Source organism: Hypanus sabinus, chromosome 29 (genome assembly GCF_030144855.1).
Source record: "Hypanus sabinus isolate sHypSab1 chromosome 29, sHypSab1.hap1, whole genome shotgun sequence".
In the NCBI taxonomy this organism is placed as follows: Eukaryota; Metazoa; Chordata; class Chondrichthyes; order Myliobatiformes; family Dasyatidae; genus Hypanus; species Hypanus sabinus.
Window position 1 is genome coordinate 30,697,880 of NC_082734.1, and position 13,942 is coordinate 30,711,821.

Consider the following 13,942-nt stretch of genomic DNA (forward strand, 5'->3'; position numbering starts at 1 on the left):
TTCCGCATTCGCCTTTTTTATAGCTTTTGGTGGATTGCGGAAGGGCACTTATGATTGGTGCTGCAGCACTTTCTCCAATTGGTGATTTGGAAAAACCCAATCAGCGAGCTGTTCAATTCTCTAATGATCAGACGGCAGAGAGAGAAGCGCGGAAAATAACCGTCACTTAACAAAAGGACCTGAGGTTTGAAAAGCCCGACAAGGGGGAAAAAAATTAAACTGTAGTCCAAAAAAAAGCAGTTAGCAATATCTGAGCGAGCATAAACTGCCCACAAGACCAGTCCTGTTCTGTCCGCACGGAAAGTGAATTAATTATATCATAACTCTCTGGGAATGTATCCCCCTTTGTGAAAACACATCACATCATCGAAGGGTCTCTTCACAAACTACGGTGGAAGCACAGAAACAGCGATGTGACAAGTTAGTTTATTCTCATACAGATTCAGGGCATTTAGGAAACAGTATAGTGGAGTAATTGAGAGGCATTACTTCATAACTCGAATACAAACAACAGCAAACACAAAAATCCTATTCAACTTCATTCATTGTCACCGAAAGTTCCACTGGGACAAGTGTTTGAAAATGGAGACCAACTAATGGAGAGGAGGGGGAAGTTCCATGTTAGTCCAGTGTGCAGGGACACTAGAATTTCAGCAGGTAGAGGGACGACTAATTGTCATCATCAAAATTCTGATAAACGTTATTTCCTAAGACAGAAATATTGAAGCAGTTGCAGAAAAGTATTGTTGAAATATTAAGATAAATCTTTCTTGGAAAGATAGAGCCATTTGGGGTTTCAGCATCCTTTGGTGATATACTTGGAGCTGGTGTATTGTTCACCTTCTTTGTCCCTTCAAACACGGTGTAGTAGTCTTTGCCAGACTGCTACAGTATCCAGAACTCCAGAAATCTTGGTATCATCCACAAATTTACTAACCCGCCCTTCTACATTTCATGCAGGCCATTTATATACATCGCAAACAGCCAAGGTTACAGCACAGATCCCTGCAGACCTCCACTAAATACAGACCTCCAGCTCGAATCGGTCCCTTCAACCATTACCCTCTGTCTTCTAGTGGCAAGCCAATTCTGATTCCAGACAGACAATTTGGAGCAGATCCCATGCATCTTAATCTTCTGGATTCATCTCCCATGAGGGAATTTGTCAATGCCAATGTCCGTGTACACAATATGAGCCTTACCCTCATCAATCTCTCTTGTTACCTAGTCAAACTCAGTCAAGTTGTTAAAACACGAACTGACATGCTCAAAGCAATGTTGGCTCTCCACAACTAGACCATATAACCATATAACAATTACATCACAGAAACAGGCCATCTCAGCCCTTCTAGTCTGCGCCGAATGCTTACTCTCACCCAGTCCCACTGACCTGCACTCAGTCCATAACGCTCCATTCCTTTCCTGTCCATATACCTATCCGATTTTACTTTAAATGATAATATTGAAACTGCCTCTACCACTTCTACTGGAAGCTCATTCCACACAGCTACCACTCTCTGAGTAAAGAAATTCTCCCTCGTGTTACCCTTAAATTTTTACCCCCTAACTCTCAACTCATGTCCTCTTGTTTGAATCTCCCCTACTCTCAATGTAAAAAGCGTATCCACGTCAACTCTGTCTATGCCCCTCATTATTTTAAATACCTCTATCAAGTTCCCCCTCAACCTTCTATGCTCCAAAGAATAAAGATTTAATTTGTTCAACCTTTCTCTGTGACTTATGTGCTGAAGCCCAGGTAACATTCTAGTAAATCCTCTCTGTACTCTCTCTATTTTGTTGACATCTTTCCTATAATTCGGTGACCAGGACTGTACACAATACTGCAAATTTGGCCCTACCAATGCCTTGAACAATTTTAATATTATATCCCAACTCCTATACTCAATGCTCTGATTTATAAAGGCCAGCATACCAAAAGTTTTCTTCACCACCCTACCCACATGAGATTCCACCTTCAGGGAACTATGCACCATCATTCCTAGAACACTCTGTTCTACTTCATTCTTCAATGCCCTACCATTTTCCATGTATGTCCTATTTTGATTATTCCTACCAAAATGTAACACCTCACACTTATCAGCATTAAACTCTATCTGCCATCTTTCAGCCCACTCTTCCAACTGGCCTAAATCTCTCTGCAAGCTTTGAAAACCTACTTCATTATCCACAACGCCACCTATCTTAGTATCGTCTGAATACTTACTAATTCAATTTACCACCCCATCATCCAGATCATTAATGTATATGACAAACAGCATTGGACCCCGTACAGATCCCTGAGGCACACCACTAGTCACCGGCCTCCAAACTGACAAACACTTATCCACCACTACTCTCTGGCATCTCCCATCCAGCCACTGTTGAATCCATTTTACTACTTCAATATTAATACCTAATGATTGAAACTTCCTAACTAACCTTCCGTGCGGAAACTTGTCAAAGGCCTTACTGAAGTCCATATAGACAACATCCACTGCTTTACCCTTGTCAACTTTCCTAGCCATGGTTTCCAAATGTTCATATATATATATATATAGTATCCCTAAGAGGTTTCTCCAGCAATTTTCCAACAACTGAAGTGAGACTCGTCAGTCTATAGTTCCCAGGATTTTCTCGTTCCCTTCTTAAATGGAGGTACAACATTAGACCCTCACCAGTCCTTCAGGATCTCACCTGTGTCAAGAGAAGACATGAAGATAATCCTGGAAATGCTGGAAATAATTACCAGATGTACTGTGTTATGTTAGTTTTTCAGAATTTTTTATTTTTGTTTTAGATTTTCAGTATCTGTCAATTTTTTTAAATGTTCACGTTTCTACAATTGGTTGTAGTACAGATCTATGTCCTACAGTACGATGCTGATGAGGTTTATCCGACACCAACTACATTAACATCCAAGTTGTTGATTTCTACCAGAAACCGAAAGGATCCTAGCCCCTATCAATGTGACACACCACACCACTGGTCACAAACGTAGAGTGAGAAGAACAGCTCTCCACCACTACCCTGTGTCTCCCATAAGCCAAGCTGCTTTTAGATCCAGTTTGCACTTCATTTTGTATCTCATGGGTTCTGGTGGTTTGGATCAGACTCGCATGCCTGAAATGCAAAGGCCTCAGATAAGTCTATGTAAACAACACTGCCCTCATCAGCATGCTGTACTTACTTTCAACTTCTAAACATTTAGTGTGTGGGGGCCCAAAGGCAGTCGGCACCACAGCGAGTACCTACATTGGAATAAACAATTAGTCCGTTGTGATCTGTACTGCCTGTGGTGTAAACCCATCCGAATCAGTAATACCCTTTAGGGGAGGAAATCTGCCGTCATTTCGCCAGCCTCTGTGCAACTCCAGGCACAGTGGTGTGACAGACCCTTCTCTGCCCTCTGAAGGACTGGGGATTGGGAGACATTGCTGGCAATGCCCACACACCTTCAAAGAATTAAACCAATCCCAGGAAAGTCTGGCACAGATAAGGCCTTTCAGCCCACACGGGATAACACAGGTTGTTCAGACCATCCCCTCACACCCATGTAGGTTCAGACTTGCCGTGAGTGGATCAGAATTTTCACAATTTAGTTTTAATTAACTCGGTCTGAGATCTACAATTCCAAGATCCTCAGTTCTAAGTAGAAATTAAATTATTTTCAGCGGCAGCTTATTTCGCCTTCGGTTCCACCAGCGGTGCCGGAGTCTGGGCGGGTTGAGATTGGCAAAAGCCAGCCACCGTAATTACTACCTTCATTCTTCTATTCAAAACGTTAGATAAATATAATAATTTTCATACGTCCAAACAAACCAATGACAAACTTGTTATCCTGAATCCTTCATTAGCATAGGGTGGAGCCACATTGCCGATTTAATCCGCACTCCGAGTGAGTTCCGCATTTTCTGGGTCGGTAACTGACTGAAGAAATGCCTGAAACCAAAGCTCCGAAGAAAGGCGCCAAGAAAGCCGTGTCCAAGGCCAAGGGCACCAAGAGGCGCAGGAGGTCGAGGAGGGAGAGTTACTCCATCTACGTCTACAAGGTGATGAAGCAGGTTCACCCCGACACCGGCATCTCCTCCAAGGCCATGAGCGTCATGAACTCGTTCGTGAACGATATTTTCGAGCGCATCGCGCGCGAGGCTTCCCGCCTGGCCCATTACAACAAGCGGTCGACCATCACCTCTCGGGAGATCCAGACCGCCGTGCGCCTGCTGCTGCCCGGGGAGCTGGCCAAGCACGCCGTGTCGGAAGGGACAAAGGCGGTCACCAAGTACACCAGCTCCAAGTGAAGCTCCATCAACTAAACAAACCGAAAACAACGGCTCTTTTAAGAGCCACTCACACTTTCCATGGAAGAGTTGCTCCAGTATTTCAGCAGTAATTAATAACTAACCTTTCCTTGCAGATTTTCAGTTTAGAAATAATTATTGTTTATTGCGATCCGTATGTCCGTTTTAACCCTGCACTCGCTCTCATTACCCTGTGTCCTGTCACGGAGCATTTTCCCCTTTTGTTATCGGCTTGTTTCCGTCTTCAGACATGCACACACACAACTATATACAAAGTGCATCGTTGTGAGGCAGTTACTTGCTGTAACTGATTCGCTTTATCGCCAACAGTTCCCTGTGCTGGAACTGTCCTGCGTCTTATTTGTACTTGTGATTCAGTATAGGTTCACGGTTTTTTCACATTGCAGTCTCGGCCTCCGTCGTAACTTATGAACTGCGAACCGTCCATAGCCGGATGCGTTTCAAATTAAAACAAAATCCTGTCGTGTTCTGATTCCGTATTTGTACCGATCGATGATTAAAATGAAAATTAAATTCACTCTCATATCGGAATACTAACTTTCGGCGACCCTGCTGGTGAATGTAATTGTAATTAATGTGCATTAATTGCTTGTTTGTGGATTCTTTTCGGGAGTTATTAACCCGATTTGTCGTCTTTTGCGCATTGGTTGTGATCAGTCTTTGTTGGGTATTTTATGTGCCTTTGTTTTGTGGGTTCCTGAAAGAAGAATTTCAAGACTGTGTATAGTGTACATAAATTGGTAATTTTACTTTGAAACATTACTTTGCTCTCAGCAAAGTGAAGTTCCGGGTTGAAAGTGGTGACACGGGTGTACTCTGATAATAAATTTTACTTTGAACTGTAAACTAAATTCACACAGTATAAGTGGATCAGGATCATGTTGTCTTTCTCACAGGCATATGTACATAACAGTCCGAACATAAACTTTTATATAAAGTTATTTTCCTCCTGACTGACTTTACAAATTTCACAATTTTATTTGTTTTTCAATTATTTCCGCGATTTATCCTCCTGCACATTGGTTGGTCATCGGTCTTTAAGTATGGTTTCTGGTGGATTCAATGGTCTTTGTTTTGCGGGTTTCTGCGAGAAGAATTTCAAGGCTGTACATTGTCCACACGGTTTGATAATTTTACTTTGAACATTAAACTTAATTCGCGCAGTCTATTATAAACGGATCAGGATCATGTGGCCCCATTCACAAACCGTGTAATATAAATACACACACAAACATTCGGATGGTTCTCTAAAATTATCTTTCTCTTCGCGGCCGTTGCAACTTTCACAATTTTAGTGGTCTGGCCGTTAGTTTTGGCGCTTCTCCTGTTGTCTGTTCATTGGCGATTCTGATCGGGCGTTTCCAACTGGGACTGAGAAATGAGATTAGGCAATTTACCGCCAATCAAGCACCGCTCTGCAGTCATCCAGAAGCAAAAAAATATTAATTTTCGGTAATATACGGGACGTGGATAGAGGCCAGGTTCAGAGAGCGCGCTCCGTCTGCAGATTAATATTATTTTCAGGGGAGGAAAAGCGCTTCAGACAGTGTGTAATAAACTAGGTTAGACGCGCAGATGGAAAACACCCGGAGTCTCCCCAGTCTGTATCAGCCCTTTCCGTAGACAATATAGGTGGCTCTGAAAAGAGCCTTTGGGTCTTTTAACTGACGTTTCACTTGCTTATTTGCCCTTGGGGTTGGTGGGACCGCAGGATTTCTTGGGCAAAAGCACGGCCTGCATATTGGGCAGTACCCCGCCCTGAGCGATGGTCACCCCTCCCAGCAGCTTGTTGAGCTCCTCGTCGTTGCGGACGGCCAGCTGCAGGTGTCTGGGGATGATGCGGGTCTTCTTGTCGTCTCGGGCCGCGTTGCCGGCCAGCTCGCGGATTTCAGCCGTCAGGTACTCGAGTACAGCAGCCAGGTAGACTGGGGCTCCGGCACCCACCCGTTCAGCATAATTACCCTTTCCCAGGTGCCTGTGAACACGGCCCACCGGGAACTGCAGGCCGGCCCGGGGCGAGCGAGACTTGGGCTTGTTCTTAACCTTACCCCTGGTTTTCCCTCATCCACTCATTTTCACACACTCCTAAACAGAGAATGAGAAAATTGTTCCGGTTTCGCCGTTTTTATAGGTTCTGGGGGATTGCGGAGGGGCACATACGATTGGTGCTGCAGCACTTTCTCCAATTGCTGATTTGGAATTAGCCATCAGCGAGTTGTCCAATTCTCCAATGAGCAGACGGCAGCGGGAAAAGTGCGGAAAATGACTGTCAGTACCTAAAATTACCTGAAATTTGAAAAGCCCGCCAAGGGAAAAAAAATTAAACTGTAGTCCAAAGAAAAGCTGTCAGCAATATCTGAGCGAGCATAGACTGCCCACATGACCCGTCCTGTTCTGTCCGCACGGAAAGTGAATTAATTATATCATAACTGTCTCTGGGAATGTATCCCTTTTTGTGAAAACACATCACATCATCGAAGGCATTACTTCATAACTCGAATACAAACAACAGCAAACACAAAATCCTATTCAACTTCATTCATTGTCGCCGAAAAGTTTCACTGGGACAAGTGTTTGAAAATGGAGACCAACTAATGGAGAGGAAGGGGAAGTTCCGTGTTAGTCCAGTGTGCAGGAACACTAGAATTTCAGCAGGTAGTGGGACGACTAATTGTCATCATCAAAATTCTGATAAACTTTATCTCCTAAGACTGAAATATTGAAGCAGTTGCAGAAAAATATTGTTGAAATATTAAGATAAATCTTTCTTGGAAAGATAGAGCCATTTGGCTTTCAGCATCCTTTGGCGATATGCTTGGAGCTGGTGTATTCTTCACCTTCTTGGTCCCTACAAACACGGTGCTGTAGTCTTTGCCAGACTGCTACAGTATCCAGAACTCCAGCAATCTTGGTATCATCCACAAATTTACTAACCCGCCCTTCTACATTTTACACAGGCCATTTATATACATCACAAACAGCAGAGGTCCCTGCACAGATCACTGCAGACCTCCAGCTCGAATCGGTCCCTTCAACCGTGACCCTCTGTCTTCTAGTGGCAAGCCAATTCTGATTCCAAACAGACAGTTCGCGGCAGATCCCATGCATCTTAATCTTCTAGATTCATCTCCCATGAGGGAATTCGTCAAATGCCAATATGAGCCTTACCCTCATCAATCTCTCCTGTTGCCTTGTCAAACTCAGTCAAGTTGGTAAAATACGAAAAGACATGCTCAAAGCAATGTTGGCTCTCCCAACTAGGCCATGGGTTTCCAAATGATCATATATCCTATCCTTAAGAGACTTCTCCAGCAATTTTCCAAAAACTAAAGTGGGACTCATCAGTTTATAGTTCCCAGGATTTTCTCTCGATCCCTTCTTAAATGGAGGTACAACATTGGACACTCACCAGTCCTTCAGGGTCTCACCTGTTTCTAGTAAAGACATGAAGATAATCCAGGAAACGCTGGAAATAATTACCAGATGTGGCGTGTTCTGTTAGTGTTACAGGATTTTCTGTTTTTGTTTTAGATTTTCAGTATTTGTCGATTTTTTTAATGTTCGCGTTTCTACAACTGGTTGTAGTAAAGATCTATGTCCTACAGTACGATGCTGAAGTTGTTTATCAGAGAGAGTTAGAGCGTAATACTGGGATTGCCCAGCTCTGGGCCATCAGTGGTCTTTTTTCTTAAATCCCCAACCTGGTATTAAGGAGTGGTGTGTTGTATTGGTCTGTGTCCTCACTGGCCGGTCCTGTGTTCAGGCAGCTCAGTGTACTTGGAATACAGTGCCAGTGTCTTAACAGAAGTGTGTCCTTACTTAACAAACTAAGATTGTCCATTCTGAACTCTAAACGTCGGTGGGATGTGGTACGAGGGTATATATGGCCACAAGAGACCATTTGACTCATCCAGTAGGTGCTATCACCTTGTACAGCGCTCTCATCAGTCCTGTGCCCCACTCACTCCTAACCACTCTGCAGGTCATTTCCCCTGAAGGACCCCTGCAGACAGACTCCCACATGAGAACCACACTCAGAGGAATTCAGGACAACAGGAGCAGGAGTTCCCACCTGGCACCTCACCCCTTTCCCACTACCCAATGTGATCATGGATCTGTCCCAGGCCTCAGCTCCTCTTCTATACCAGTTGTACATCACCCTCATATCCCTGGTCTTTCCAAATTGTATCTCCCTCCTCTTTAAATTCCTCCAGTGAACCATCCTCCAAGTTTTCCTCACCCTTTGCAAGTCTTTCCAGCACTTCAACTTTAAATGACCACTCCCTCACCTGTGTCCCACCATTCCAGCTTCAGCCACTGGTAGAAACATCACAACATCTCCCTGTCAACACCCCTAAGGGACCTAGTGATGTTCAAGAAAGTCACTCCTCATGTTTCTTAACCCTGAAGGATGTGTATCTGACTTCTTTGGAAATTTGTAATAAAACAACTCTGTCATCCCTGGAATTGTCCTGTTGAATCCATTGAGTGATCTGTTGTTCAGTGAGGGGACCAGAACTGTCCCCAGCCCTCCAGTGTGACCACAACAATTCCCTGTAAAACGAAAAAGATAATTCCCTATTTCTGATCTCCAACCCACCTTTAATAAAGACCAATGTACTATTTCCCTCTCACTAGACAAGATTAAATTCCATCTGCCATTCATCTGCCCGGTGGTCCAGATGATGAAGAATATGTCATGTCTAAGTCAATCCTCCTCACTATCTTCACATCAGCAGATTTTTTGTATCGTGCTGATCTCACCAACTACATTAACATCCAAGTTGTTGATGTCTACCGGAAACAGAAAGGATCCTAGCCCCAATCGACGTGACACACCACACCACTGGTCACAAACGTAGAGTGAGAAGAACAACTCTCCACCACTACCCTGTGCCTCCCATAAGCCAAGCTGCTTTTAGACCCAGTTTGCACTTCACTTTGTATCTCGTGGGTTCTGATCGTTTGGATCAGACTCGCATGCCTGAAATGCAAAGGCCTCAGATAAGTCTATATAAACAACACTGCCCTCATCAGCATACTGTACTTACTTTCAACTTCTAAACATTTAGTGTGTGGGGGCCCAAAGGCAGTCGGCACCACAGCAGACTACCTACGTTGGATTAAACTGTTAGTCCAATGTTGTCAGTACTGGCCTGAGGTGAAAACCCATCAAGATCAAGTCGGCCGAGGGTAAACTGCTAATTGTTCAGAGCAAAGTGAGATTTTTAACACTAGGGTAAAAGAGGGGCGAGACTGCGCAGGCGCATGACATCAGCCGGTTTTTAAATGAAGATCGCTGTATCCAGCGGACAACGGACTGAGAGGCAGCAGAGTGGTAGGGCTTTGGCCCAATGGACTTAGGCGGTAATGGGCAAAGGCAAGGTAGGAAGCATGTGTGCGAAGCCAGTTTTCTGTGCTCAGTGTCAGATGTGGGGGGATCCTGGAGTCTCCCAGCCTCCCGGACGGCCATGTCTGCACCAGGTGTGTTGAGCTGCAGCTCCTGAGGGAACCGAGTTGGGGAACTGGAGATGCAGGTCGATGACCTTCGCCTGGTCAGGGAAGCAAGGAGGTGATAGAGAGGAGTTATAGGCCGGTGGTCACACCGGGGTCACAGGAGACAGACAAGTCGGTTACAGTCCGGAGGGGGAAGGAAAAGATTCAGGTACTACAGAGTATCCCTGTGGCTGTACCCCTTGACAAGAAGTACTCCTGTTATACTGTAGGGGGGACAGCCTACCTGGGGGAAGCGACAGTGGTCATGCCTCTGGCACGGAGTCTGGCCCTGTGGCTAAGAAGGGTAAGGAAGGGAAGAGTGACAGTAGTGACAAGGGACTGTATAGTTAAGGGGTTAGACAGGCGATTCTGTGAATGCAGGAATGAAACTCGGATGGTAATTTGCCTCCCAGGTGCCAGGGTCCGGGATTTTCGGATCGCATCCAAAATATCCTGCCTTGGGAGGGTGAACAGCCAGAGGTCGTGGTACAAATTGGTACCGATTACGTAGGTAGGAAAAGGGAAGAGGCCCTGAAGAACGACTACACGGAGTGTGGAAGGAAGTTGAAAACCTGGACGGCAAATGCAGTCATCTCGGTATTACTGCCTGTGCCACGCGGCAGTGAGGATCGGAATACAATGTGGAGGATAAATATGTGGCTGGGGGAATTGAGCAGGTGGCAGGGGTTCAGATTTCTTGATCATTGGGAGCTCTTTTGGAGCAGGTGTCACCTGTACAAAAAAGATGGGTTGTACTTTCCCAGGGAGACCAATAACCTGGCAGGGAGGTTTGCTAAGGCCAATGGGGACAATTTAAACTAGATTTGTTGGGGGTTGGGAACCGAACTGAAGAGATTGGGGAAGAGGAGGTTAGCTCACAAATAGAGAAAGCTCGTAGACAGTGCGAGAAGGAGGATAGGCAGATGATAGAGATAGATAATCTCAGACTAGAGGCTTGAGATGTGTCTATTTTAATGCAAGGAGTGTTGTGAACAAAGCGAATGAGCTTAGAGCGTGGATCAGTACTTGGAGATATGATGTGGTGGCCATTACGGAGACTTGGATGCCTCAGCGACCGGATTGGTTACTTCAAGTGCCGGGTTTTGGATGTTTCATAAAGGACAGGGATGGAAGCAAAAGAGTTAAGGGCGTTGCACTGCTGATCAGAGATAGTGTCATGGCTGCAGAAAATATGGACGCCATGGAAGGATTGTATACGGAGTCTCTGTGGGTGGAGCTCAGGAACAGGAAGGGGTCAATAACTTTACTGGGTGCTTTTTGTAGGCAGCCCAATAGCAATTGAGGTATTGATCAGCAGATACGGAAACAGTTCCTGGGAAGGTGTAATAACAACAAGAGTTGTCATGATGGGAGATTTTAATTTTCCAAATATCAATTGGCATCTCCCTAGAGCAATGGGTTTAGATGGGGTGGTGTTTGTTAGGTGTGTTCAGGAAGGTGTCTTGACACTGTATGCAGATATGCCTACAAGAGGAGAGGCTGTACTTGATTTGGTATTGGGAAATGAACCTGGTCAGATGTCAGATCTCTCGGTGGGAGAGCATTTTGGAGATAGTGATCATAATTCCATCTCCTTTATAACAACATTGGAGAGAGACAGGAACAGACAAGTTAGAAAAGCGTTTAATTGGAGTAAGGGGAATTATGAGGCTATCAGGCTGGAAATTGGAGGCTTCCATTGGAAACAGATGTTCTCAGGGAAAAGTACGGAAGAAATGTGGCAAATATTCAGAGGATATTTTTGTAGAGTTCTGTATAGGTACTTTCCAATGAGACAGGGAAGTAATTGTAGGGTACAGGAACCGTGGTGTACAAAAGCTGTAATAGATATAATCAACAAGAAATGAAAAGCTTAGAAAAGGTTCAGGGAGCCAGTTAATGTTAGAGATCTAGAAGATTATAAGGCTACTAGAACTAAGTTGCAAAAGGAAATTAGGAGAGCCAGAAGGGGCCATGAGTTGGCCTTGGGGGGCAGGATTAAGGAAAGCCCAGTGCATTCTACAAGTATGTGAAGAGCAGGAGGATAAGACGTGAAAGAATAGGACCTATCAAGTGTGACAGTGCGAAAGTGTGTATGGAACCGAAGGAAATAGAAGTGGTACTCAATGAATACTTTACTTCAGTATTCACTATGGAAAAGGATCTTACTGATGACTTGCAGCAGACTGAAAAGCTTCAGCATGTAGATAATAAGAAAGAGGATGTGCTGGAGCATTTGGAAATCATCAAGTTGGATAAGTTGCCGGGACCGGACGAAATGTACCCGAGACTACGGTGGGAGGCGAGGGAGGAGAATGCTGAGCCTCTGATGATGATCTTTGCGTATTCAGTGGGGACAGGAGAGATTCCAGAGGATTGGAGGGTTGTGAACGTTGTACCTTTATTCAAGTAAGGGAATAGAGATATCCCAGGAAATTATAGAACAGTGAGTCTTACCTCAGTGGTTGGTAATTGATGGAGGAGATCCTGAGAGGCAGGATTTATGAACATCTGGAGAGGTCTAATTGTCATGGTCCAGTCCGTGAAGACCGCGTTCTGGTTCATGGTCCGGTCCATTAAGTCCAGACTCGGGGTCTTCTAGCTTTCCGTTGTTTCATTCGGGCTTAATCATAGGCACCTGATTCTCATATTGGGACCTGGAATATAAGTGCCCCTGGGTTCGAGTGCAGATGTTGGTTTGTTTTGTAGGTATCCTGTCCTTGGCCCCGTGGGGTAAGTCAGGCTGGTCTTGCTGTCAACCTATGGTGGGATCTGTCCCTTCCTGTCCTTGCCTCCGGTGGGTAAGTCAGCTGTCCTTGCCGTTACCTTGAGGCTGGGCTGGGCACTTCCTTCCCTCTGAAGCCTTGCCGGTTACCTCACCTGCGTCCTTGCGTGTATTGCCGTCAAGTTCAGCAGCCGGAGTGAGACCGGAGCCTTGCCATGCCAACAGAAGGAACTATATATCGTTAAGCGTGGAACTGTCTCTTTGTGTCCCTGTGTTTAGTGTCCATGTATGAGTGCCGGTCCTATGTCCTATCCCCAGGAGGGGACCTGACTCTGTGTAAAGCCCCGGCCCTACGTCCTGTTCCCAAGAAAGGATCCTGGCTCTGTGTTCTGTGTTATTGTGCTCTAGTCCTAGTCTGAGTGTTCCTGTGCTCAAGTCCAAGGTTCCGAGGAGGTTCCATTCCATGTCCAAGGCTCCAAGGAGGTTCCAGTCCATGACCAAGTCCAAGTCGTAGCCCAGGCCCTGATTCCTGGTCCCGTCCGGGGCGAGTGTCCATGTCCAGCTATACCTCTCCACGCTTCTGCTTTGCTCTCCCTCGACCTAGGCTCTGTGTTCCTGCTCTCCGTCGATCAAGACCAAGTCTGAGCTTCATGTCCTCGTCCAGGTCTGAGCTTCATGTCTTTGTCCAGCCCTGGAGTCCCGCATCCTGCCCCACGTCCAGTCCTGTTGCCTTGCCACGTCCAGTCCTCACCTGGATCCGGTGTCTGAGCCCGAGTCAAGACCCAAGTTCCGGGTCCCTGTCTCATCTCTGGCTCGGAGTCCTTGCCCAGGTTCCCAGTTCCTAGTTCCTCGTCAAGGCTCCACTTTCCTGTCCATGTCAGGTCCTAGCCCATGACCTGACTCTGAGTCTTGTCCAGTGTCGTTTCTTCGCCACTTCCCTTGCTTTCTTGATACACCTAGTCCTCTCCCTAGTACTTCAGAGTCTGTGTCTTGCATTTGGGTCCGTTCCCAATGCCCTCCTTATGACAATAATATGACTAGGAGTAGCAAACACGGATTGGTCAAGGGCAGGTCGTGCCTTACGAGCCTGATTGAATTTTTTTCAGGATGTGACTAAACACATTGAAGAAGGAAGAGCAGTAGATGTAGAGTATATGGATTTCAGCAAGGCATTTGATAAGGTACCCCTCGCAAAGCTTATTAAGGAAGTAAGGAGGCATGGGATCCAAGGGGACATTGCTTTGTGGATCCAGAACTGGCTTGCCCACAGAAGGCAAAGAGTGGTTGTAGACGTATCATAATCTGCCTGGAGTTTGGTCACCAGTGGAGTGCCTCAGGGATCTGTTCTGGGACCCTTCCTCTTCGTGATCTTTATAAATGACCTGGACGAGGAAGTGGAGGG

The 13,942-nt window shown here is 45.6% G+C and overlaps 1 protein-coding gene and 1 pseudogene across 1 annotated transcript; one reads left to right on the top strand and one right to left on the bottom strand.

The window, feature by feature from the left end:
- Positions 1–3,884: 3,884 nt before the first annotated feature.
- LOC132383205 (histone H2B 7-like) lies at positions 3,885–5,260 on the top strand. The gene has a single exon (XM_059954094.1). It carries the CDS (start codon positions 3,936–3,938, stop codon positions 4,296–4,298), a length of 363 nt encoding a protein of 120 aa, XP_059810077.1. The 5' UTR covers positions 3,885–3,935; the 3' UTR covers positions 4,299–5,260.
- A 739-nt stretch (positions 5,261–5,999) lies between these two features.
- LOC132382805 (late histone H2A.2.2-like) lies at positions 6,000–6,392 on the bottom strand (annotated as a pseudogene).
- Between the last annotated feature and the right edge of the window lie 7,550 nt (positions 6,393–13,942).

Excerpts from the sequence above, each read along its gene's own strand:
- LOC132383205 (XM_059954094.1), top strand. The coding sequence starts at position 3,936 with ATGCCTGAAACCAAAGCTCCGAAGAAAGGCGCCAAGAAAGCCGTGTCC.